Source organism: Pelodiscus sinensis, chromosome 4 (assembly GCF_049634645.1).
Source record: "Pelodiscus sinensis isolate JC-2024 chromosome 4, ASM4963464v1, whole genome shotgun sequence".
Lineage (NCBI taxonomy): Eukaryota > Metazoa > Chordata > Testudines > Trionychidae > Pelodiscus > Pelodiscus sinensis.
This window is the reverse complement of record NC_134714.1, coordinates 19,996,397-20,021,612: the sequence shown is the minus strand read 5'-3', so window position 1 is coordinate 20,021,612 and position 25,216 is coordinate 19,996,397. Positions and strand designations below refer to the sequence as shown.

At 47.1% G+C, this 25,216-nt stretch overlaps 1 protein-coding gene across 8 annotated transcripts in view; it reads right to left on the bottom strand.

Moving 5' to 3' along the window:
• PPP1R13B (protein phosphatase 1 regulatory subunit 13B) overlaps positions 1-25,216 on the bottom strand; it is a 159,181-nt gene that overhangs the window by 115,820 nt on the left and 18,145 nt on the right. Inside the window, exon 1 of one of the 8 annotated variants that reach the window (XM_075926476.1) lies at positions 101-288. The exons of 1 other annotated variant lie outside the window; for it this stretch is intronic. In XM_075926476.1, coding sequence (XP_075782591.1) covers positions 101-226 — 126 coding nt within the window. In that variant the 5' untranslated portion in view covers positions 227-288. Of the gene's footprint in view, positions 1-100; positions 289-25,216 lie in introns of those variants that run through there. 6 more of the 8 variants (XM_075926475.1, XM_075926474.1, XM_025181583.2 and 3 more) reach the window with 6 other exon arrangements.

Below are 25,216 nucleotides of genomic sequence, written 5' to 3'. Positions count from 1 at the left end.
CTTATAAAGCCTCAAGCCATCAAAACATTTCCTGGCTAGTATTTGTAAAATGTGTTTACAACTTTAAAAAAGTTTAGTTTCAGAGCAAATACAATCCCACCTTTTTTTTAATTACTTTGTCCATTTTCTTACTTTCAGACTTCACTCCAATCTTTTCTAGTAGACAAGATTTCTCTTTTGACTTGTTTATAATACTTCGAAGAACCATTCTTAAAATATTCTTCATGTGCAGAGCAGTAAACAATAGTGAATTTAATTTAAAAAAAAAAAAACAACCCACAAATAGGAGGTGTACAGCTAAAGTCTAAAGTAGTTTTATGCACTAGCTGACAATCTACTTAAATGGATGTCCCTTTGGTGTACTGGCATATGAATACAAGTAGTAATGACGAGCAGTGATAAGACATTCTAATGAAACAAGACAGGCCAGGGCTGTGACAGGAACAAGATATGGAGGATCAAGTTTTACCTAATTAGGCAAACTTGTACTAGGAGAGTTCCTCTATCTTACCACTGTACAATTGTCATCTGTGCTTGGGATTATAAGAAATGGCAAAAATTAAGCATTTACCTTAAATCATTTATACACAAAGCTCTTTATTAGAAACACTAATTGTTTTGCAAAGTGGTGGCTACAAATATTAACAATGGCTCCAATGTGAATGTTTAGATAGTATAATAAAGCAGTTCAGAATGAAGAAACCCCTCTATTTGTTTAAAACAAAGAACCAGTTACCTTTAAGAAAAGTTAAATACATTTATTTTCATTTATGCACACACTCCACATTGTTTCAAGCCTGTCCACCATTTCTTGGCAGAAATCTGCTGTGTCAAATATTGCTCAAACAGCTTCGGCACAATGAATGGCAAGCTGTGTCTACAGCTACTTCTGCAACTCTGAGGCCAGAGTGATCACCACCAGCCCGCTCCTCAATAGCCCCTCTTCTCTAGCACACAGGATCCACAGTTTCAGGAGACTCCACCTTTGAGCCCAGTAGTAGAAGAGCTACAGCACATTTTCCCTAAAGCCATCAGAAGAGCTACAGCACATTTTCTACCCCATCAATTTCTTTATTCTCTATGTGATAGAAATGTAGCCGTGTTAGTCTGGGGTAGCTGAAGCAAAATGCAGGACAATGTAGCACTTTAAAGACTAACAAGATGGTTTATTAGATGATGAGCTTTCGTGGGCCAGACCCACTTCCTCAGATCAAATAGTGGAAGAAAATAGTCACAACCATATATACCAAAGGATACAATTTAAAAAAATGAACACATATGAAAAGGACAAATCACATTTCAGAACAGGAGGAGAATGCGGGGGGGGGGGGGGAGGAAGGAAGGTAAGTGTCTGTGAATTGATGATATTAGAGGTGGGGAGAGTGGGATGTCTGTGAGCTAATGGTATCAGAGGTGATAATTGGGGAAGCTATCTTGGTAATGGGTAAGATAGTTTGAGTATTTGTTCATTCCTTCTCGGAGAGTGTCGAATTTTAACATGAATGACAGTTCAGAGGATTCCCTTTCAAGTGCAGATGTAAAAGGTCTTTGTAGCAGAATGCAGGTGGTTAAGTCATTGAGAGAGTGTCCTTTCTGGTTAAAATGGCAAGAAACTGGTTTTTCTTTGTGATCTTGTCTGATATCTGTTTTGTGGGCATTAATCCTTTGGCGAAGTGTCTGAGATGTTTGTCCGATGTACATAGCAGGGATTTAAATATCCTGTGCTTCATTTGTATAACCATGTAATGGCGCTATTTCGAGAGAGAAAACAGGGTTATTTTGAGATAAAACCCTTCCCTTGAAATAACCCTTACTCCTGAGGATATTTAAAACCCCTCTTCATTTGCAATTTCGGGTGTCTGCATTTGCATTCCTCTCTTGAGAGAGGAATGGAATAGACATACCCACACTCAGAACAAACTTAAAAGGAAGAAGAGGTTGTGACCAAGTATCCCCACAAGCAAAAACAGGAGCCACCAGTGAATCTTACATATTACAGACCTCTGACAAATTAAGCTACACATCCCCAGTAGCTCCTGAAGTGTGTTGGGGGTGGGGGAGAGGTGGAGTGAGAAGAGGTATCTCTCATCCCTGCAGTCTCTTACCTCAGAAGGCCTTCATGGATGACATAGCCATTACAAAAGGAAATTGTTCTGTTGGCTCTCAAAAGAGGCGTGTGATGATCTTACCAATCTAAGTTGTTAGATAATGGCAATATTTTATAGAACTAAAAATATTTTGATTTTTCTGTTTGACGGAGTTGGAAGTCTAATTCTCAAAACCAAGGTCTGTCAGACAGCAAACTTCATTGGCAATGGCAATGAAAAAAAATTGAGTTTTTCAAATATCTACAACTACACATACTTGCTCCATTCTTGGAAACAGAAAGCGCACAGAGAAGTGTTTAGGAAACCTTCTCCAAGAAAGTATTAAAAATGGAACATAGGTATGCCATCATGTAGCACAGTACCACCACATCCCTGAATTACATCTACTACATATTTTGAGAGTTTCTGTCTGATCATGAACTCCTTTCTAAATGGTAAGAGCTAGAACCACCAAATTCAATATACAGCTTCCTCAGATTAGGAATGTTAGACTAACTGAATAGTCGTGAAACCGAACAAAATATTGTCAGTTACACCATTATTTGATAGTCCCCGGGGCAGGACCAGCAACCAGTGTGCTCCCGGATCCCTCTCCTGGGGAGCCCCCTGCCATCCTGCACAGGGAGAAGATTTCAAAAACAGCTGCCTGCCAGTGCTCCCTCTAAGATTTCCCAACCGTGAGCAGAGCGTGCGCACACACCCCCACGCGCGCGCACACACACACACCCACGCGCGCACACACAAAAGAAAAAATAAACCAAAGGAGAATGACCCTGCCATACAGAAATTAGGGCAGGGGGTAAGAGGTAAAGGGGGGGGGGGCGAGAGCTCAGGCCAGCAGGTGCAGGATTCAGGAGGAGGAGGAGCTCAGGATGAGGGGTGGGGGCTGAGATGCTGTGGAGGTGGCAGCTCCTCACTGGTGGAAGGGCTGAAGCTGGGCTGCCCATTCCTCCAGCTCTTCCTTGTAGTAGGTGGGCCCGGACTGGGCTGTTCAGCTCCTCAGGAAGCTGCTTGATGAGGGGAAAAGCAGAGCTGAGCGTTGCCAGACCCCTGCCCAGCCAGCAGCTACTTATGGGAGAAAGGGTTGGAGCTGAGCTGCCTGGCTCAGCTGCCCTCCCCTCATGGGTGAGGGGGGAGGTGGGGCTCCGCTGCCCCAACCAGCCGACTGGCAGCTCCTAGAATAAGGGAGCCAGGGCTGGCCAGTGGCTACCCACCTGGACAGTGATGCTGCCACCCCCACTCCCAGCCCTGCCAGACGTCATGTGGCTCCGCCAAACTGCCACCGCCACCACCACCACCACCACTCACCTTCCAGTCCAGTTTACATCGACATAGTACGGCTACATTAGGGAAACTTGCCTCAGACTAATTTTGAGGGTTCCCTGCAGCGTAGATGTGCTATTTCCAGAATAGCTTATTCCAAAATAACTGTGCAGTGTAGACGTAGCCTCAGAGTTTCACCAAAACCAAAGAGGGTTGGATGGGAAAAGAGAAACATTTTAAAATGAACTCTTCAGTCATCATTGGATTAAAGTAAGTCAAACATTAACAAGAAAAATGAATTAAAAAAACCCAGGCAATATGTAATAAACAGGGCTAAAATTGTACTTGAAAGTACACATTTAAAACCAAAACAAACACTGGTATTAGGCATGGATTTAAAAAAAAAAAAAAACTTCCAAAATAGTGGCAATTCAAAGAGAACAAACAATACCTAGGTAGCATCACCTAACATATTTTTATAAGTTTTGCTCCTCTCCCCCCCAATCACCCTGACCCCTATTGATTTCTTTCAGCTCATTTTCTTGTATCTCATCCTGTAAACTCTTGTGCATATGTTTATAGGAGTAAGCTTGCACAATATGCTTAAATTTAAAGTAAATTTAGCAGGGTTAGGGTTTCAGATTGTGAGCTCTGTATTGTATTGTAGACTTATAAATACAGGCAGTCCCCGGGTTACGTACAAGATAGGGACTGTAGGTTTGTTCTTAAGTTGAATTTGTATGTAAGTCAGAACTGGAACATAGTGTAGGGGAAACTCTAGCCAAACATTTTTTTTAGTTTTAGATAGCATAAGGAAAGGTTAACTCCCCTCTAATGTTTGTTTTGCTGTCTGTTCCCCTGTTCAGAAGATTTCACATCTATTTCTGTCCCTGTGACAAACTCAGGACTAAAGGAGTAACTCATCAAATACCAAACAGCTCTGCACCATGCTTTGAGCTAATAGCTTTATTTCCACACACCACCCAGGGTTCTAGGAGGAGGGTCCTTTTTTTGCTAACACAATGAGGCCAGCACTTTGTTTTGGTGGAGTCTTTGTTTGCCCAGGGAGCCCAGCATGTATAGGGGGAGGAGGGGCGGAGAGGCTGCTTTTGTCTGCTGTTCGGCAGCCTGTTGCTCAGGGGAGGGGGCAGCCTGTTGCTGGCAGGGGGGGAGGGGGGAGGCGTGTAGGATGCGAGGCCGCGGGGGGGGGGCAGCGGGCGTGGGGAGGCACTTTTCCTCTGCCCGGCAGCTCTACGAGATCCCTGTCCCTGTGGCCAGCTGCTGCAGGCAGAGGCCAGTTGGAGCCGGCAGGCCGGAGGAGCCGGCCGAAGAGGAGGAGGAGGTGGATTCTAGGACCCAGGTGAGCGAGCCCCGGGGACGATGCTGCGCTCCGGGAGCCCTGCATGTATAGAGGGGAGGAGGGGCAGAGAGGCTTCTTTTGTCTGCTGTTCTGCAGCCTGTTGCTCAGGGGAGGGGGCAGCCTGTTGCTGGCAAGGGGTTGGGGGGGGCAGCGGGTGTGGGGAGGCACTTTTTCTCTGCCCGGCACTCTGCGGGATCCCAGTCGGAGCCGGCCCGAGGAGGAGGAGGAGGATCCTAGGACCCAGGTGAGCAAGCCCCGGGAATGCTGCTGCGCATGTGCGGGAGTTGCCTCACCCCGTTCGTATCTAGGGATCCCACGTAAGTCGGGGACTGCCTGTAACTTCTTTCCATTAAAACAACAACAACAACAACAAAATGGTTGTCTCTCTCCATTCCTCACTTATACCCCTGACTTCTTTCCCTCAGTCTTCTATCATGAAATCTGGCTTGTCCATTTCTTGCCCCTGGACTCACCCTCCCCCACGCTCATTTCCTCTGTTCCTACTGTGGGTGGTCTCAGAAATCCCACAGCCAGGCCAAGTTCCTCCCTTACAAATTCATACTTCACTCTTAGTTTGGGCATCTTCCTAGCTAAATAACCACTTCTCCAATTTAACGCAATCCCATGTCCACAATCCCAAACACTTTTGACTCTCCTCTGAAATCCTCCCTTCTTCCTACCTCTACTATTCTTTGAATGGAATCATAATGCTCTCTTTCAAAAGAGAAATTGACAAGTGTGATCTTCATTCTTCCTTCATCTTGTCCTTCCTTCTGATCACAGATGCAAAAAACTTCTCATCTGCTTTCTTCCACTAACCCCTCAACTTGCTCCAGTGACTCCATTCCATATCCTGAAATCTGCCTTGTGCTCACTCAGCTGCACCTTTACTGTTCCCCTTAACTCTCTCCCTCCTTCAGCCTGGCTCTTTCACAATTACAAACACAAACATTTTAGGCTCTCCCACCTTAAAACTTCACGCCACTTGAATCCAGCTACTGGCCCATCTCCCTTTCACTTCTAAATTAAATCTATGTGCTGTTTAAAATTACTGTATGTACCTTCTCTCCTACAACACTATCCTAGCTGTTACTGAATCTAACTTGCGCTTACTGCACTGAATTGAAGCTGCTCTTGCCACATCTCTAATAAGCAGTTTTTGGTAAATCTCAGAATGGGTCCAGCCTCATCCTTTTTGACCTGTCAGCCACTATGACAGTTGACCATGTTGCTCTTTGAAATTACATCCACTGTTGGTTTCCACGACTAGGAAAGTAAAAGGTCAACAGATAAACATTAGCCTTACTGGCATATTTACTGGGTAGCTGGAGGATCAGGCTGGTGGGAGCAGCCCTCCGCCCACAGTATGGGCCTGGGCTGGAGCAGTGCCCAACTGTGATGGGTAAGCTGGCAGGATCTTCCTGGAACAACCCCTGGACTTTATGACCTCTTGAGTTCCCTTCCAGGAGGATTTAAATATCCCCCACTTCATTTGTATAAACATGGCTGCCGCTTTTTTCCAGCTCGGGGCTTTGCCGGAGAAAAGCACCTGTCTAGACGGGATCTTTCGGAAAATAAAGCCTTTTCCGAAAGATTCCTTATTCTTGATTTTAAGAGGAATAAGGGATCTTTCGGAAAATACTTTATTTTCCAAAAGATCCTATCTAGACTGGCGCTTTTCTCCGGCAAAGCCCCGCGCCGGAAAAAAGTGGCAGCCATGTTTATACAAATGAAGCGGGGGATATTTAAATCCCCCGCTGCATTTGCAATTCTGACTTGTCTAATCTGCATCCCTTTTCCAGAAAAGGGGTCCAGTGTAGACACAGCCCTGCTGTTTTCACAGCCTGGTCAGCAGTGCTGACTGGAATCACCAGGGTTTCCTTTCCTTCCCCCTACCTCCTCAAACTAGGCATTTTAGTTGAAAGTCAGATGCCTGGTAACACTAGCTACAGTATTTTTATTGCCTCTACATACTGTGTTTCCATTAGGGATGTTAGATATCGATTAATTTTAATAACAGCACAACCTCATCAAAACTTAGCAATTACATGATTATTCAATAGTCCCTGGGGGCAGGGCTGACAGCCAGAGCTCTTTTGGCCTCACTCCTGGGGAGCCCCTTGCCACCTCACACTGCTGCTGCCTCTGATATATACAGCTGCGCAGAGCAGCAGCAGCCCCTATCCGTGGCGGAGGGGGCCTGAGCAGGCATCCCATGGAGCAGCCTTTGTCCATGGCAAGCCTGCCCCCTCACCCCATCATGCACAGAGGATGCTTGGCAGCAGCCTCCACTACCCTCCTCCCTGCTGTCTGATAGAGGCAGCAGAGCTGCAGTGCAAGAGGGCAGGGTAGCTCCACAGAACCAGCACACATGGAGAACAGGCTTAAAAGCCAGCTCCCCACAGGCACCAGCTCCCAACCCCTTGCTGCCTCTGAGGCGCAGCAGGGGAGGGCATGTAGTTGATAGGATTAAACTGTACAAATGCTGGTAGACATCAAAAACAGAAATGTCACCCTTTACTTTAGCACTTCATACCTTTGCTGTATCTGCCCTCTATGGCAATATGCTGTCAGGCACATTTCCAAAACTAATCTGTTTCAATTGGCATTGTATATCCACTCTTGTTTATAACTTCTGTCAAAAGTTGCTTTGGCTTTGGGAGAGAGCTTTCTACAGCCTTTTTGAAATTGCCACAGCCACCCATCTGCTGCTTTGAATGTTTCAGGATTAATTTGTTTTGCCAGGATGACTGCTTTTTCACAAGTGATTGCTCCAGATATAGGTAGTAACTTCCCATCCATCGGTGAGCAGGCTCCAAGTGCTAGACTTTAGGAGCCCCACAGCAGCCATCTCAGCTGTGGATAGGACCCATGAGGCCCAAGGCAGCCTGGCACATTACCTGGGAGGGGCCTGGCAGATGGCAGCACCAGAGGTTGGACATATTCATATTTTTTTTCTCTCCCTCTCCCTCTCCCCTCCCCCCCACCCCCGACAGCAGACTACTCTATTGCCAGGTTGCTCTGCTTCAAAGACAGGAAACTGAGCACCCTGGTTCCATACTGTTCCCCGATAAGTGATACGGCTATGGGAAGGGGGCTGGAGAGACTCAGCTGGGACACAGGAGGCAGAGTGGACCAGGCTGCTGGAGTCACTTTGCTTCCTGTGGTTCCTGAGGTAAGTGTGCCCCCCGCCGTCACTCCAACCCCTGCTGCTGCCCTGCACCAGGCTCCCTGGTAATCCCCAGTTTGCATCTCTTGGGAGAGAGGGAACGCTGGGAACCCTGGACTAAATGTCTCCCACCCCAGAACAGCCCTAGATAAAGGACTGTCATTGCTTCTGCATTGCTGATGAGCAGTATTACTGTGGTTCCTTATGCATGGTCAGATTCTTAATTTCTTTCACAATAGTCCTTCAGCAATGCCAATTTTGACAAATGCTGCAAGATGTTTCTGTCCCCCCAAATCAAATGTTCTATTTCCCCCCCAGCCCATATGTATAACAGACTTGTTTGCATTGCACCTTTTTCCAAGTGATCAATTTCTAGCTTTGTTGCAAGAGAAATTGCTTTTTGCTTCAGAAGCTCATATAGGTACTTATGTCACTTTTGTTTAGGAGGCCAATGTGACTTTTACAGTGCCCAGAAGTACTGGCTAATCATTGTATATGGTCAATATGCTCTTTATTTAAAAAAAAAAAAAAAAAGTACAGTATGTAGTAGGGATCGGGTTCATTATAGTACTCTTCATAACAACAAACCTGGGGTTATAGTAAGAAAAGTACTGTAACTCAATTTGTAGAACCAGGTTGTATTTTAATCCCAGTTAGTGTTTACCTCTCAGGTCTTCAATTGCTCTTGCAAAATTTGTTCTATGACCTTACATACAAAACAAATGGGGTCAAACCGGTCTGTCAATTTCTTTTCTCTCTCCCCTTCCCCCCTCGGTACATCTGCAATTTTACAATCATAGGGTATGACCCCTCCTCCCCAAATATATGGATTAATTAGAAATCCTGGTTACTGGACTTGAAATTTATTGGAAAGATATTACCCAGCATCTCCTCAATTTGCTTCTATTAGTCTTTTTAAATTTGGCTTCCACTTCTGAGATACTTATGACCAGAGGGTACTTGGGGCAATCCTCACTAGAAATGCCAAGGTCAGAGCAGGCTGCATGAGGGACAGCAGATACTCCCAAAACTAGTGAGTGACATTGAAGTTAGACTCCAAGCAGTCAGACTGTACTTCTGATCTCCCGACACTGTGATTACTCCTTAACTTCTTGATAACCAAAGCCTCCATTACTGCATTCCAGTTCTTTGGCTCCCAGTCAACCTGTAGGTTCACTATAGTGACAAGGTTTTTTTGTTTTTAAATAAAAGGCCAAACTCTGCTCACATACACAAAATGTTCTGTCCCCAAAGGGCCTGACTCATTTCTATATCATGATAGTGTGGTATTTTGGATAAGATCCAAACCTGCCAGCCAATCTTTAGTGTCTAAAACTAAATATTTATTATAAAGAATAAAACAAGACGAGAGATGTTCAATAGTAAAGCAGTCACATACAAAGACTTGAAAGTCCACCAGGTTCCCAGCAGTACTAGTGAGCTTGCTGGCTTGAAGGTCCCTCTGGAATATATTCACAGTTTGGATGGGTCATTCAGTCCCTTGTTCCGAGCTTTGTTTGTAGAAAGGTTACTCCAGAGGTAAGACAAGATTAAGAGACAGCTGTTTTTTACATCCCTTTTGCCACGTGACTTCTAGTTCCTTTGTCCAAAAAACAAGCAGCCCAGCACATTTGGGGACAAAGGAAAGGGAAGTCACTATCCGCTTACATCCATACTGAGACTAAAGATGTTTGAGATGCATGTTCAGCCACTTTGATCTGCAACTCTGCCCTATAAAGTTTAAGGCTCTTACTTGAGATGTAGGCTTGGCTTTGGACATTTACTGCTACTTCAATTTAAAAAGATTCCATGTCAGGATGAGAACATATAGGAATTACCATTGATTGGTCATCAAAACCAGAAGAGATTCATAGGAAATAATTAATGGATTTCCAGTGTGCCAGAGACATGAGAAAAAGTCAAGGAACATTTCAGAACTGACCATTTACAATATCCCTGCTCTTATATCTAACTTCATAAAAAAGACAAATGGGGAAAAGTTATTGTGATAGGGTACTGTGATGGATGGAAGGGGGTATTAACTTAATGGCCAGAATCTCTAGAAAAGGGTAACTAACTTTTTCCTTTGGTATATATGGTTGTGACTATTTTCTTCCACTATTTGATCTGAGGAAGTGGGTCTGGCCCACGAAAGCTCATCATCTAATAAACCATCTTGTTAGTCTTTAAAGTGCTACATTGTCCTGCATTTTGCTTTAACTTTTTACAGGTAATTTAATCTCAGAGACAGTGGATATCCAGGAAGTGTTGGGAGGAAGCCAGGAGAGCCAATGGGAAGAGAGAATGAGCAATTTGAACTGAAACAGGTTGTGCCTGCTTCAGTCTTTTGGGGGAAGTTTAGAGCAAGAGCGAAGAGATGAAGTAAATCAGGAACAAGGCATGCAATTTTCAGCAATATCCATGTCTAGAAAGGACTAAACAGAGAATGTTTAGTTAGATGTGATCAAGTTATTTTCTTCGATTTTTCATCTGGTTGATTCCCCTCCCCCCATACACTAACTTTTAAACTGAATCCCAGGGAAACAGTTCTCTGTGCTTTTAAACCTTTTTTCAGTTGCTCCAAGTATGTTTTACCCCTCCCATCCACAGTATCTTTTATGATGGTAGATATAAAGAAAAGCTTAAAAAAGAACAAATAGTCTTGCAGCACCTTAGATACTAACAAAAAGGGTAAATGTTTCATGAGCACAACCAACGTCTTCAGATGAATGGAGGGGTCAGTCCAGTTTTCAGATAACAGAGAGGAATGGGGGGAGGAGGAAAAAGAAAATTAAAAAAAAAAGGGGGGAAATTAACTGACAATTAGTTACCGCACAAGGTGAGTAACTTCTTCTTCGAGCAGTGTCCCGTGGGTGCTCCACTGTTGGTGAATGTACAGCAGTAGCTCACGAATGGAGGAGGGTTTGGAGCTAATATGCTGTAACCATGGCTAATACTGCTGACGCCACCGCTGAATCTGGTATTAGGAGATTGGGGGATGGCATAATGTGTAGCGACGGTTAAGTTCGAAGATCACTTGGGCAGCCCTACAAATCTCTCTCAATGGGACTCCCTTGAGGAAAGCAGTGGATGTTGCAACCGCCCAAGTCAAGTGGGCTCCCAATGCTGACGGTAGTGGTTTGTTTTGCAGGTTATAGCAACTCCTTATACACTGCACAATAATGGAGGAGATGCGTTGTGCGGAAAACGGGCAGCCCTTAGAACGTTCCGCTATTGATACTAGTAGTGAGTCCGCCTTTCAGAAAGGTCTAGTTCTTTCGATATAAAAGGCCAGCGCTCGTCTCCAGTCCAAAGTGCGTAGGCGCACATGTTCGGGCGAAGGGTGAGGCTTGTGGTGGAAGTTAGGCAAGACTATAGGCTCATTGATGTGAAAACAGGAGTTCACCTTGGGAAGAAAACGTGGTTGCAGTCTCAATATCACCCCTTGGTGGATGAATATCATATAGGGAGGTGAGGCTGATAGAGCAGCTAGCTCGCCGACTCTCCTCGCAGAGGTAATCGCCAGCAAGAAAACGACCTTCATGGATAGGTTATGACGCACATTGCTAAGGATTTGAAAAGTTTACCCATCAAAGCATTGAGGACCATTTCAAGATCCCAAGGATCCACAGGTTGAGTATGGTGTGGATACATACTCAAGAACCTTTTCATTATCGGAAGGGAGAATATTGAGTATCCCTCGACAGGCTGGTGAAAGGCGGTTATTGCAGCAACATGTACTTTAATGGAGGTGCAGTCAAGGCCGGAATTTTTGAGATACACCAGGTAGTCTAGGATGCTCTGTATGGGTGCAGAAGTCGGATCCAGACCCATTTGGAAGCACCAAGATGAGAAGCGAGACCACTTTGAAAGGTAAGTAGTTCGCGTGGATGATTTTCTACTCTTTAGCAATATGTGTTTGACGGATTGTGAGCATGCTATTTCTGACTGTTGGAACCAACTAGGTACCACGCCATCAGTGTGAGATGATTGATCTGTGGATGGAGCGGTGATTCTGCAAAAGCAGATCATGTTGTATCGGTAAAGGACATGGAGGATGTATCGACATACGATGGAGGTAAGGATACCACGTCTGCTGTGGCCAAGAAGGGGCTATCAGGATCACTGTAGCTCTGTCCCAAATAATTTTCTCCACGACTCTGGGTATTAGAAGTGGGGGGGCGGAGGGGAGACACGCGTATAATAGGTGACTTCTCCAGTTGTAGAGGAAAGTGTCCCCTTTCGAATCTCGTCCAATTCCCGCTCTCGAGCAATATTGAGGACACTTCACATTGCGGTGAGTAGCAAATAGATCTACTAACAGAAATCCTCAGCGGTGAAATATCGCAGAAAGCACCGTGGGATGTAACTCCCACTCGTGGTTGAGAGAAAAATATCTGCTCAGGCCATCGGCTGTGACGTTGTGCTGGCCCGGGAGACATTCTGTGATTAAAGAAACATTGTGACGGTTGCACAGATTCCATACACGTACCATCTCTGCGCACAAGGAGTGGAATCTGGCTCCACTCTGTTTGTTTATATAATAAACGGTCATCATGTTGTCAGTGAGGATTCCTGTGACTTGTCCTCGAATAATGGGAAGGAAATGTTGACAGGCATTGTACACTGCCCTAAGTTCCAGGAAGTTGATGTGCCTCAACGATTTGTGCGGAGTCCATAGGCCTTGTACTTGCTCGTGCCTGAGGCGAACGCCCTATCCGATGAGTGATGCATCGGTCGTAAGCTGTACTGACAGCTGTGGGCGATGAAAAGGTACGCCCGACATTAGACTGTCCGGAATGGCCCACCAAGCTAGTGACACTTTGACGTGGGTAGGAATTGTTACTGCTGTGTGTACATCACAGATGTTTGGGGGGCATACCGTTGCCATCCAATGTTGAAGGGAGCGAAAACGTAACCTTGCGCGTTTGACGATGTACGTTGTGGAAGCCATATGTCCCAGATGTTGTAGACACTGTAGTACGGGAATCATTGGGCTGATTAGCAAAATCTGAATCAAATCCTGTATCGTCTAGAACCTTGCTGTCGGCAAGAAAGCTCACTCGCGTGTAGAGTTGAGATGAGCTCCGATTAAATGTATTGATTTGTGCGGTTCCAACGACGACTTGGGAATACTGAGAACAAGACCCGGCGCTTCGAAGACTATGCGTGTGGTGTCTGTGGCATGGAGTGCTTCCTCCAATGATTGAGCTCTGATTAGGCAGTCATCAAGGTACAGAAAAAAAAATCATGTGCAGACAACGAAGATAGGAAGTCACTAGGGCAAGGGTTTTCGAGAAAACCCATGGAGCCAATGAGAGACCTAACGGCAGGACCTTGTACTGGAAATGGTCTGCACCGATTTGAAAGCATAAGAATCTCCTGTGTGCCGGATGAATAGCAATGTGAAAATATGCGTCCTGGAGATCGAGGGACGTGAACCAGTCCCCGTTCTGAAGTGCTGGGATGATTGTAGCCAGGGTAACCATTCAAAATCATTGTTTTCGCAGGTAACAATTGAGAGCGCAGAGATCCAATATTGGTCTCCATCCCCCTGATTTCTTTTCCGTTATGAAATACTGGGAATAAAACCCTCTGCCCCTGAATTCGTTCGGTACAGGTTCAATTGCACCGATGGTGAGTAGACGAGTAACCTCTTGCCTGAGCAAGGACTCGTGAGATGGGTCCCTGAAAAGGGACAGGACAGGGGAGGAGGCAACGACGTGCAAGGACTGGTATAACCGAGCTGAATTGTTTGAAGGACCCATTTGTCATTGGTGATGTAGGCCCATCGATGGAGATATGGTCTCAAGCGATGGTGGAAAAATCGCCTTTGTAGCACTCAGACCGGTAATAGTGGGAATGGTTCTCAGTCTCTCAATGGGAGTGTCAAACCTGCTGTCTGTTACCCTGTTGGGTAGATGCTTTAGGTGGAAGGCGCCTTCATTGTTGGCGTTGTCTACCCCTTTGTTGCTCATGTGGCCTGTATGGAGAAGGCTGCTGAAGAAAGTGTCTTTGCCTTTGATAAGGATTGTATCATTTGTGGAGATACGGTGGTGTGTACATGCCCAATGTTTTTAAAATCGTCCTAGAATCTTTTCCCGAGTGGAGGAGTTGATCCGTCTTATCGGAAAAAAAAAAAGATTCTGCCTGTCAAATGGTAGATCTCAACTTTTGACAAAAGATCCTTAAGGACAGACGACTGTTGCAGCCAGAATGCCCTGTCCATCACTACCGAATTGGCCTGTGGGTGAGTAAAAAGAAACTCCATCCTTTTGGGGGGGAACAAAGTAGTTTTTAATCTGTCTTTTTATTTGTGGGTGGGGAAGAAGCGGGCAGCTGTCAAATATCATCAGCTATCTCCAGAATAGCTTCATCCAATAGCAGGGAGATTTTGGCCTGCTGAGACTGCTTGATGTTACGGAGGAGGAGGTGGTGTTTTTGCTGAACATCCCCCACCTACACTTTTTGGCTCTCTGCCACTCTTTAAAAGCTCCTGAAATTGATGGAGATCGTCCGAGGGTGAAGTGTCCCCTTGAAAAAACTGCATCATCTGGGGACAAGGATTGGTCTGTAGGCGACCTATCAGGTTCAGGCTCTCAAGTGGAAAGAGACTGCTGTATAACCCGGGTGTGCGATGGAGACCCTGAGGGAGTTGGTGGTCTTGAAAATGGGGAAGGATTAGGGTGTTCCCTCGTGATAGAGGAATGGGAGAGTGTATGAGGCGACCGGCGATGTTGTGATGGCGACCTCTGGTGATGGTATGGTGATGAAAAATGTTGGTACCGTCTGTAATAATCAGAGTGGGTCAAGAGCGTGGGTGATATGGGAGACGGTGACCTTTCTCTATAGTAGGTGGTATAGCTGGACGACAGGTGATCATGACGGTGATGCCTTGGTTGTGGAGAAGTATGGCAGTTACTCAAGTATCTGGAGTACGCTGGAGATGGTGACTGTAGCTCAGGAGAGAATTCTGGGCTTGGTGATAGCGATGGCAGTTTCCCGATCTTATGTTGAGTAAGTTATGCCAACATTACTTCGGCATTAGGGTTTCAAAGGTTTGTCATAGTCGGGGGTGGTAGTGGGGTAAGCTCCCACTATCTATAAAATGCTCCCATGGCGTGCGTCTCCAATAGCCTCTGACAACCAAAGTCCAGTTCCTGGCCTTCACGTGTGGCTTAGTTTTCTAAGTCCAGCGAAACTGTTTGTACTGACAGGAGAATGGGCGAAGGCGGGTGACTGGCACCTTAAAACCAGTTGCTTCGGATAGGTGGGGTTCGTTAGCCTGGGAAGGCCGCCCACCTAGGAGAAGGGAAACTCTGATTTAAAACCTCCACTGCCTTGCGGTGATACCTAGTTATGGGAAAGGCTTCAGGAGTAAACCCCGAGGATAAACCCGGAGATGGAGCCCATAAGGCAGTTTGAGGTTGTACTCAACCTCACTCTGGCAGCTCCTGAGACAACATTGGTGCCAAGCTGTAGTGGCTTTCGCCTTTCCCTTGGGTTACATCAGTGGCGTGGAGAGGGGGATCCTGCTGCTGGGCATCAGCCAGTTCTCAACTTTCTTGCCCAGGCCTAGACCCTGGAGAGGACACTCCGGCATCACTTTCTGAGCGGTGACACAACACGGGAAGCAGCAGTTACCCGTTATTAAGCCACTGCACTTGATTGGCGTAGAGTGAGGCGCCAGGGCTGCTTCCGATGGTGGGAGAGGTCTTCGGATCTCATTGGGCAGCTACCGCCCACCTCAAGCTGGGCAGCCCCCAGCCAAATAGGTGCTGCCTCGCCACAGTCCACTTGCTCCATTGGGTGTGTGGGGCTTAGGGAATCACCAACAGGTGGATCGTTAACTTTACACCAGGCAAAACAAACAAGCGACAAAGTAATCCAGCCTTCAGGCACATGGATGTAAAGACCATGATTCCGGGCCTTACAGAAGACCTACGGAGCATTAGTAACCCCCAAAAGACAGCAGTCATTGATAGTGAGCTGAGAAGACTGCGGCTGGACACTGTGGCCCTCCAGGAAACAAGGCTATCGTCCTCTGGATGTCTCCGGGAGAAGGATTTTTCCTTTTTCTGGCATGGGAAGCCTCCAGAAGAGGCCAGGGAACACGGTGTTGGCTTCGCAATTAGAAACAACCTAGTTGGCTCAGTCATACCACCAAATGTGGGAACTGAGAGAATGCTGAAAATCCAGCTTCAAACATCAGTGGGCATGGCCAACATCTTCAGCGTTTATGCGCCTACTTTAACTTCTGCCCAGGAAGATAAGGACAAGTTCTATGATTAACTTAGTATTGCCATCAGTGAGGTATCTTCCCATGAGTGAGGTATCATCCTTGGCGACTTCAACGCCAGAGTTGGCAGCAACCATCACAGCTGGCCATCCTGTCTGGGACAGTTTGGAACAGGGAAGATGAATGAAAACAGACAGCACCTCCTTGAACTCTGCTCCCAACATGATCTCTGCGTAACCAATACCTTTTTCAACAACGTCAAACCCCAGCACAAAGTTTTGTGGCGACACCCAAGATCGAAACATTGGCACCAGCTTGACATTGTCCTCGCCAAACGCAGCCGTTTAGGTAGTGTCAGGGTGACGTGCAGCTACCACAGCGCAGACTGTGATACTGACCACTTGCTCATGTGTAGTATGGTGTACATCCAGTTGAAGATTTTTTCACTCCAGAAAGGAAGGGAGGCCATGCATTGATACTGGTAAGACTCATGACCCTTCAAAAGTATGCGAGTTTGTCCAAGCACTTGAAGAGGCCTTGTCCCGTTGGGATGACACTGATATCAGCAAGAGATGGGAAGATCTATGATACTGCAATATCTATCTTTGGGAAGAAGACAGTCAAGTCTGCTGATTGGTTTGAAGCCCACACTGAAGTGCTGATGCCCCTGACTGAGAAGAAGAGACAGGCACTGGCTGCATACAGGTCTTCTCCCAGTGAGGAGAACCTGAAGGCGCTCCAGTTTGCTCGGAGTCAAGTGCAGCAGGTTGCTCGGTGGTGTGCCAACGATTACTGGCTCCAACTCTGCTCCAAGATTCAGCAGGCCACGGACACTGGTAACATGCGAGGAATGTACGATGGGATCAAGCAGGTCATTGGTCCATCACAAAGGAAGACTGCCCCACTTAAGTCAGCCACGGGCGAGGTTTTGAAGGACAGAACCAAGCAGATGGAACGCTCGGTGGAATACTATTCACAGCTGTACACCAGAGAGACCGTAGTTACAGAGCCCTGAATGCCATCTCTGCCCACCATGACTGAACTTGATGCTGAACCCACCATGGAAGAACTTAGCGACACGCTAAAAGCACTCTCTTCTGGAAAAGCCCCAGCGAAAGATGGTATTCCCTTGGAAATCCTTAAATGCGCTAACGGTACCCTAGTCTCAGAGCTGTATGGAATACTCTGCCAATGCTGGAGAGAAGGCAGCGTACAGCAAGATATGAGGGATGCTAACCGTTACTGCCTACAAGAACAAGGGTGACAAAAGCAATTGCAACAGCTATCGTGGTATCTCCCTTCTCAGCACCATGGGGAAGCTATTTGCACGTGTTGTCCTGAAGAGGCTCCGTGTTCTTGCAGAGAGAGAGTCTACCCTGAGTCTCAGTGTGGGTTCAGAGCTGAACGGTCCACCATAGACATGGTTTTCTCTGTTAGGCAACTACAAGAAAAGTGCAGGGAACAGAACAAACCTTTGTATATTGCTTTCATCGATCTGACGAAAGCATTTGACCTTGTCAGTAGAAAAGGTCTGTTCGCAATTCTGGCTAAGATCGGCTGTCCTCCAACTCTGCTCAGCATTGTTAGGACCTTCCATGATTGCATGAGGGGGACCATCGTATACGATGGATCCACATCCGAACCCTTCGAGATTCTCAGCGGAGTGAAGCAGGGGTGCGTGCTGGTTCCAACACTGTTCAGCATCTTCTTTGCAGTTTTATTCAAATATGCCTTTGGAACTGCTATAGAGGGCATCTTTCTCCACACGAGAACGGACGGCAACTTCTTCAAACTGTCGAGGCTTAGAGCAAAGACCAGGGTGCTTACGAAGCATATAAGGGAGTTCCTTTTTGCTGACGATGCAGCTATTGCTGCTCACACTCAGCAGGAACTGCAGTCACTCATAACTCGCTTTGTGGATGCATATATGGAATTCAGCCTCACAATCAGCTTAAAGAAGACCCAGGTAATAGGCCAAAGCATGGGTAACGAGCCATTTATCAGTGTGTTAGATTACAAACTGGAAGTCGTCCATGAGTTTGTGTACCTAGGCTCTACGATCTTGGACAACTTGTCATTTGATAGCGAGATTAACAAGCGCATTGGAAAAGCCGCCACAATGTTCTCCAGGCTGACGAAGAGCGTATAATAAGCTCACTGTACACACCAAGGTGCAGGTCTACACAGCCTGTATTTTGAGCACACTGTTGTACGCCAGTGAAACATGGACTTTGTGCTCAAAACAAGAGCAGCAGCTCAACACATTTCATATGCGCTGTCTTAGGTGTATACTCAGTATCTCATGGCAGGACAAGATCCCCAATAGCGCAGTGCTTGAGAGGGCAGGCACCGTCTCCATGTTCACCCTTTTCAAACAGAGGAGTATGCACTGGCTTGGCCAAGTCTCACGTATGTTGGATGGCCGAATACCGAAGGACCTTCTCTTTGGCGAACTGGCATCTGGAAAGAGCCTGAAAGGGCGACCTAAATTGCGCTATAAGGACACGTGCAAGCATGAACTCAGTGCTATCAGTGCAAACACCTGGCATTCACTTGTCTTAGACAAGTATGCCTGGAAACAGGGAGTGAAGGAAGCTCTTGCTATGTATGAAACTACCTTGGTGAAGGAAGTGGAAGACATGAGAGCCCTCAGGAAGATCCGTGCCCGTGATACCAGAGCTACATCTGCTCACAGTGCGGAAAGGGCTGCCATTCCCTGATTGGATTGCACAACCACAGAAGACGCTGCTCGAATCAGTCCAACAGGGGCGCAAACCCATGATCCTTCGGGATCAAAGGATGCCTACGATGAATGCCAACAGCTGCTCCGGTGGAGAGAAAGTTGTAGTGGAGAGTGCTGTATGGAAAAGAGCTGCATTGGCACTGAGGAGGTCGGTGCCGTGGTGCCCTCCGGTACCGAGAAGCGTGCCAAAGGGACGACTGTTACTGGGGAACATCTCGGTACCAGCAATTGTATTGGTGCCAGCGTACGTTTAGAGGGAGAAAATCATCTCAAAGACGAGGGATGCCTCAGTGCCGGAGAGCGTGTTGATGGAGAGGAGCGCCTGTGTGTTGGTGATTGGCCTGATGCAGAAGGGCAACTCTGTGCCAGCGAGCGCTTCGATGGGGAGAAGCATCTCGGCACCAGTGAACGCCTCGCCACCAAAGAGTACAAAGGAGGTGAAAGACTCCTTGGTATCGGCGATCGACTCGGCACCGGGAAGGTTATGGGCGATGAAGGGCACTCAAACGTCTCAGAGTGCTTCTGTGCCGGTGATCTCAGTGCCAGCAATCATTGAGACACCGGAGAGTGTCTTAAAGGCAAGGGACGCCTCGGTGCCGCACATGTTCAGGGCGGAGAGCAACTCTGAGCTGGTGATCATGCTTGCACTAGCGTATGAGTCAGTGCCAATGAGCGCTCCTGTGCTGAGGAGCGACTCGGTGCCAGGGCCCATGCCGGGGAATGAGTTGGTGCCGGGGAGTAGGTTGGTGCCAGGGAGCGGGTCTTGGGACCATGGAAGTCCCTGGGAGTGGTTTGTTGTCCGAGAGAACAGCTGAGACTGTCGAGCCCGATATGGAGGAGCTTGGAGCTGACTTTCTCTGGCTGATCTTTGGTTCTCCAGTGCCCCGTGCGGCAGGTGCCCCCGAGGTCCCTGGCTTATCCCCGACGCTCCCCCATGAAGGTGGAAGGGATTGTGATGGAGACTGTTTCTTCTTCACTTTCTTGGGTTGCTCTGCATGCCCCTTAGGTTGTTGAGTTTGGGGCTGCAGGGCTTTGTCGAATAGCATGTCCCTATCCCTTCTTGCTCTAGCCGTGAGCTTTGAGCAATGGGAACATTTGTATGTGGCCTTCCCCTAGACACCTGATACACAGGGAATGGCCATCGGAGGCAGGCATCACCTCACAGCATTCGTCACATTTCTTAAAACCAGGCACTGAAACTATTTACAGTAACTATAGAAGGAAAAATGGGTTTTTTTTGTTGGTTTTTTTTTAGAACGACTGGAACTAAACTGGTTAGGAACAGTAACTATAACTATACTATAACTAAACGTAAACGCTCTCTCTCTCTTCCTGTCAGGAGTTAAGGAGAGAGCGTTGAGTCCGTCCATGGCCGAGGACGGTCAGGAGGAGCCGGATCACATGCACTCAAATGGCGCAAAAAGCCACGAGCAGCACTTTGTGCATGCGCGGTCCAGCGAACTACGGCTGGAAAAGATCTCCTATCTGCGGTGCCAGGACAAGCCCGACACCAACAATGGAGCATCCACGGGACACTGCTCGAAGAAGAATAAATGCTACTTCTTTACAATAAAGAAAATGGTACTCCAGTGGTGTTGTCACACACACACACACACACACACACTTTGGAGTCACAAAAGCCTGAACAAGTGAACTTCTGGGGCCATCTATGGCATGTTAGGGGTCCCAGAAAACTGCCGTTTGCCACCTGCAATACCAGCTCTGAGAGCACTTGGGGTTGTGTAGTAATTTTGTTGTAAGAAGGGGGCTGTAGTGAAATCAAGTTTGAAACTTGCTGTAAAGCTACATGAGGATGGGTGGTAAATGTCGTTTACTTAAAAACCCACAAGTGGTGTACTTTGATTCACTGTTCCACCTGCTTAATTGATCAAAATTAACCCACACTGTTTGGGATGGGTGTGGGTTAATTTAAAATAAACTACAGTTACCACCCATCTTCATGTAGCTTTACAGCAAGTTCCAAACTTGATTTCACTACAAATGCTTATTGTAAAGGTGCAACATTTAAAAGGACAAGATTAAAATACAACCCTCGCTTTCAGGTATGCTGACAAGTCAATTGATAGATTTCTTAAATAGATTTTGCCACAATGAAAAATGTCATTTCTTATTTAATAATAGGATTTGGAAACTCAACACCCCAAATAGGATAATCCAATTACTCACACAGTTTTTTTTTTATTTTTTTTTTTTTAAGAGTCAAAAAAGAATCACTACAAGTTTAACTATCCTAGGTGTCCTGTTAGTTACGTTCAGACAAAATAAAGAAATCTGACAGCATATTTCAAGGGTTTTGTTGTTGGTATTTAAACCCCACCAATTATTTTAGAAAGATGCAAAGACCAAGTTGCTACAGTCTAAAACTGATGTGGGCAATATTTTTTGCTAGAGGGCACACCAAGAATAGGGAAAGTAGTCAAGGGCTATTAATGGAGGGATGTACTAGGTCTGGGATGGAGGTTGTGTGCAGAAGGGAATTGTGGTAACGGTATGGGGTGCAGCAGTGGTTTGGAGACTGGGAGGAGATATTAGGCATAGGAGAGGTGCCAGAGGGAAGCTCTTGATGAGAGGCACTTAACTAGGCAGCTCCTGGCCAGCAGATCCCTCAGGCAGGCTCATTGCCTGCCACAGTCCCTGTGCACCGCTCAGAGCAAATTGGCTGCAGGAGCCATGTGCTACTCTGAGCACGTTGAGCATTGGGGGGGTGCAGTTTGCATGCTGCCTGTGCTGGGGATGGGGCAGCGCACAAAGCCTGTCCCCCAACCCCAAGCTCGTGGCAGTGCTCAGACACACACAGGCCCCTGCAGCCCACCACTGAGCAGCATGCAGGGATGGGGCAGGTAGGGAGGCTGCCTGAAGCCCCCTCTGGGCCGGATCCTGCCTGTGGGCTGTAATTTGCCCAGTCCTGGTCTAGGACAAGCCATAGTCAATGCTATAACACCAGTACCCACATATAATTACATAAAGGGACATACTGAGTTGGTATAAATGTAAGATGCCTTTCCAAGCACAGCAGAGAGGATAAGAAAAGATGTTGTTGGTCTTTCTTACTCTACTCTCACCCTAAAGTCCAAGAGGCTCCACTGTAACAGATGGGTTTTACCGGCTACATCCCTGAACTTGGGAGAAGAGAAGAGGTCAGTTTCTTGCCACAAAGAGATGCCTATATTTGGAGGTACTTTGGGAATTTTTTTTTTTTTTTTAAAGGCACTCCTCTCTTTCTTGCTTCCCATAACAGACTTCTTCTAGATCAGTGATACTAAGATCTCAGTGATTCAGAAGCCAAATCAGCATTACCCAAAAGAGCTACAGTAGTATGAATTCATGGTCTCATTTACTAAATATTCATATTGAAACAGCATTATAGCAATATTTCTATACAAATTCTCACAGCAAAATGGCTGACCAAGTATTTTATCAAATTCAGTTGGTTAACTGGTATATTTTTATTATTAACCCAAGTTATTAAAATCACACAGCATTTTGATATCATGCACTGCAAAGAGCCACAGGCATTTCATTAAAGAGTCACTTGTAGCTCTCCAGCCTCAATTTGAGCATCACTGATTTAGACTGTGGCAATACACGCTGGGATAAAAATGTTCTGAGACACATGAAAGTGAAACACCACACTGAGAAGGAAGGAGGTGTGAGGGCATAACTGGATCTTGTCCTTGAGGAATATACGGGGGTAGGGGTGGGGTCTAATGAGAGCCCTCAGTTTGGACATACACCTAGCTGATGTGATAGCCACCAGGAAGGACACCTTCCAGGAGAAGTGCAGCAGTGATCATGTCACCAGGGACTTCAAAAGGCCCCCCCCCCCCCTCGCTCCCATGAGCCTGGATAAAACTAAGTTTATGTCCCACTGGGGGACAGTCTGATGCACATGTGGGTAAAGTCTGTCCAAATCCTATAAAAGTCTGTGGACCATAGGATGGGCGAAGAGCGTTGTGTCCCTAGAGCCCGAATGAAAGGTGGAAATAGATGCCAGGTGAACCCTGATCTATGAGGACGACAGCCCCTAGACCCTGAGGTTAAGGAGGTAGTCCAGAACAAGCAGGACCGGAGTGTCCACTGGGAAATATACTTTTCTGAGCAGCCCAAATGAAGAAGCACTTCCATTTAGCCAGATAGGTGGTCTGAGTGGAAGGTTTCCTGCTACCCAGCAGGACTTTCTTCACCCACTCCAAGCACTGGAGCTCTGCCACTGTCAGCCATGGAGCTACCTGGCCACTAGGTGGAGGGACCGTAGGTTCAGATGGCGAAGCCTGCCGAAGTCCTAAGTTACGGGATCTATGTGCAGGGGAAGAGCGATTGGCTTCTTGCACAACATGTTTAGCAGAGACATGAGCCAATGCTGTGTGGGCCAAGCCAGCGCTATGAGAATGAGGAGGCCCTGAAATTCCCACACTTTCAGAAGTACCTTGTGCACCAGCGAAAGTGGGGGGGAGGAGGTGGAAAATATATAAAGCAAGCCCTTGGGCCAGGGGATATTCAGAGTGTCTTCCAAGGACCTCTGACCCATCCCCGTGAGGGAACAGAACCTTGAGCACTTCCTGTTTTGCTATGTTTCAAAAAGATCTAGGAGGGGAAATCCCCATCTGTGGAAGATGTGGGAGGGCCACATCTCCGGAGGGACCATTCATAGCAGGAAAAAACCCGACTCAGCTGGTGCACCAGAGTGTTCTTTGTCCCAGAGAGATAGGATGCGACTGGATGAACATCCACTGCGATGCAGAGTTCTCAGAGCTGGAGGGCTTCCTGGCACAGTGAAAGGGGAATGCGCCCCACCCTGCCTGCTAATATAGGCAACTGCCATTGGGTTGTCAGACAGGATAAGGATTGTCCTCCCCTGTGGTGGGGAAGGAAGGCCTTGCACATGAGGCGAACTGCCCACAGCTACCCAACATTGATATGCAGGGAAAGTTCCTCCCACAACCACAAACCTTGCATCCTTATGTTGCGGACGGGAGCTCCCCAGCCAGCATCGGAGGTGCCTGTTACCAGTTGCAGGGTCAGGAGGGACCTGGAGAACAGGACCCCAGCACAGACCACCTCCTCCCAGGTCCACCAGTCTAGGGATTGGAGAACACTGTCACCACCCTGTCCCAGGCATAGAGGGAGGATCTATTGACTGGCACCTATCACAGCTGCAAGGAGAGCCTGGTGTGCTGAATCACATATGTACAGGCTGCCATGAGTCCCAGGAAGCAGATGCAGTTTCTGGCCATGATAATAGGGAATGCTTGTAAGGCCAGAACAGTTTCCCTGATAGCCAGCAAACAAGATCTGGGAAGAGAGGCCAGTGCTGTCATGGAGTCCAGACAAATTCCCACAAACTCTATGTCTTGAGTGGGGACCAGAGTTGACTTGGCCACATTCAGGAAGAGGCCCACCTCCAAAAAAAAAAAGGGGGCCTGCACCAAAGAAATGTTCACTAGCTCTGGGTCCAAGGACAAGATCTGCACCAGCCATTCATCAAGGTAGGGGAATACTTGAACCCCTCGCTTCCTTAGAAAGGTTGTCACTACAGCCATGCATTTTGTGAAAACTCAGGGGGCTGAAGAAAGCCCAAAGGGAAGGGCTGTAAATTGGTAATGGTCTGGACCAATAATAAGACTCAGAAATCTTCTGTGATGGGATGTGATCAAAATGTGGAAGCAAGGGTCCTTTAGATCAAGGACAGCGTACCAGTCTCCGAGGCTAAGAGAGGGAATGATTGATGCCAGCGTCACCATCTTGAACTTGACTTTGGTGATGAAGGCATTTAAGTCCCTGAGGTCTAGGAAGGGCCCCCCTCTGATTTTGGCACTAGGAAGTATCGTGAGTAGAACCCCTTGCCCCTGAACTCCTAGAGGGACCACTTCGGCAGCTCCCAGTCTTAGGAGATGCTCATGAGAGGGGTCCCTGAAGAGGTAGGTAGGGGGATGTGAAGGGTGAGATGAGAGGAAGGGGACGGCATATCCTCTCCCTACAATCTCTAGGACCCACTTGTCGGAGGTGATGGATTCCCATGCCTGGTTGAAAGGGACAAGGCAATCTAAAAACTGTGGAGGTGAGGAAGTTCTTGGGTACACCCTTATATTATAACCCATGGTGTGGGCCCTGTTAGAGGGGCCTGCACCCTGGTCCAGTGAGGGGGAGGGGAGCAACACCTGTTATTTCTCCTGTTGCCATTTCTGCCCCTACGATAGCAGAAATCCTGACGGGCGCCTTGTTGGGAAGACCTAGAGGCATTTCTGCCTGAGAGGAAGCGCATCTGAGGGGCATGCATGTGGATCCCTAGGGTTTTTAGGGTGTCTTGGATGTC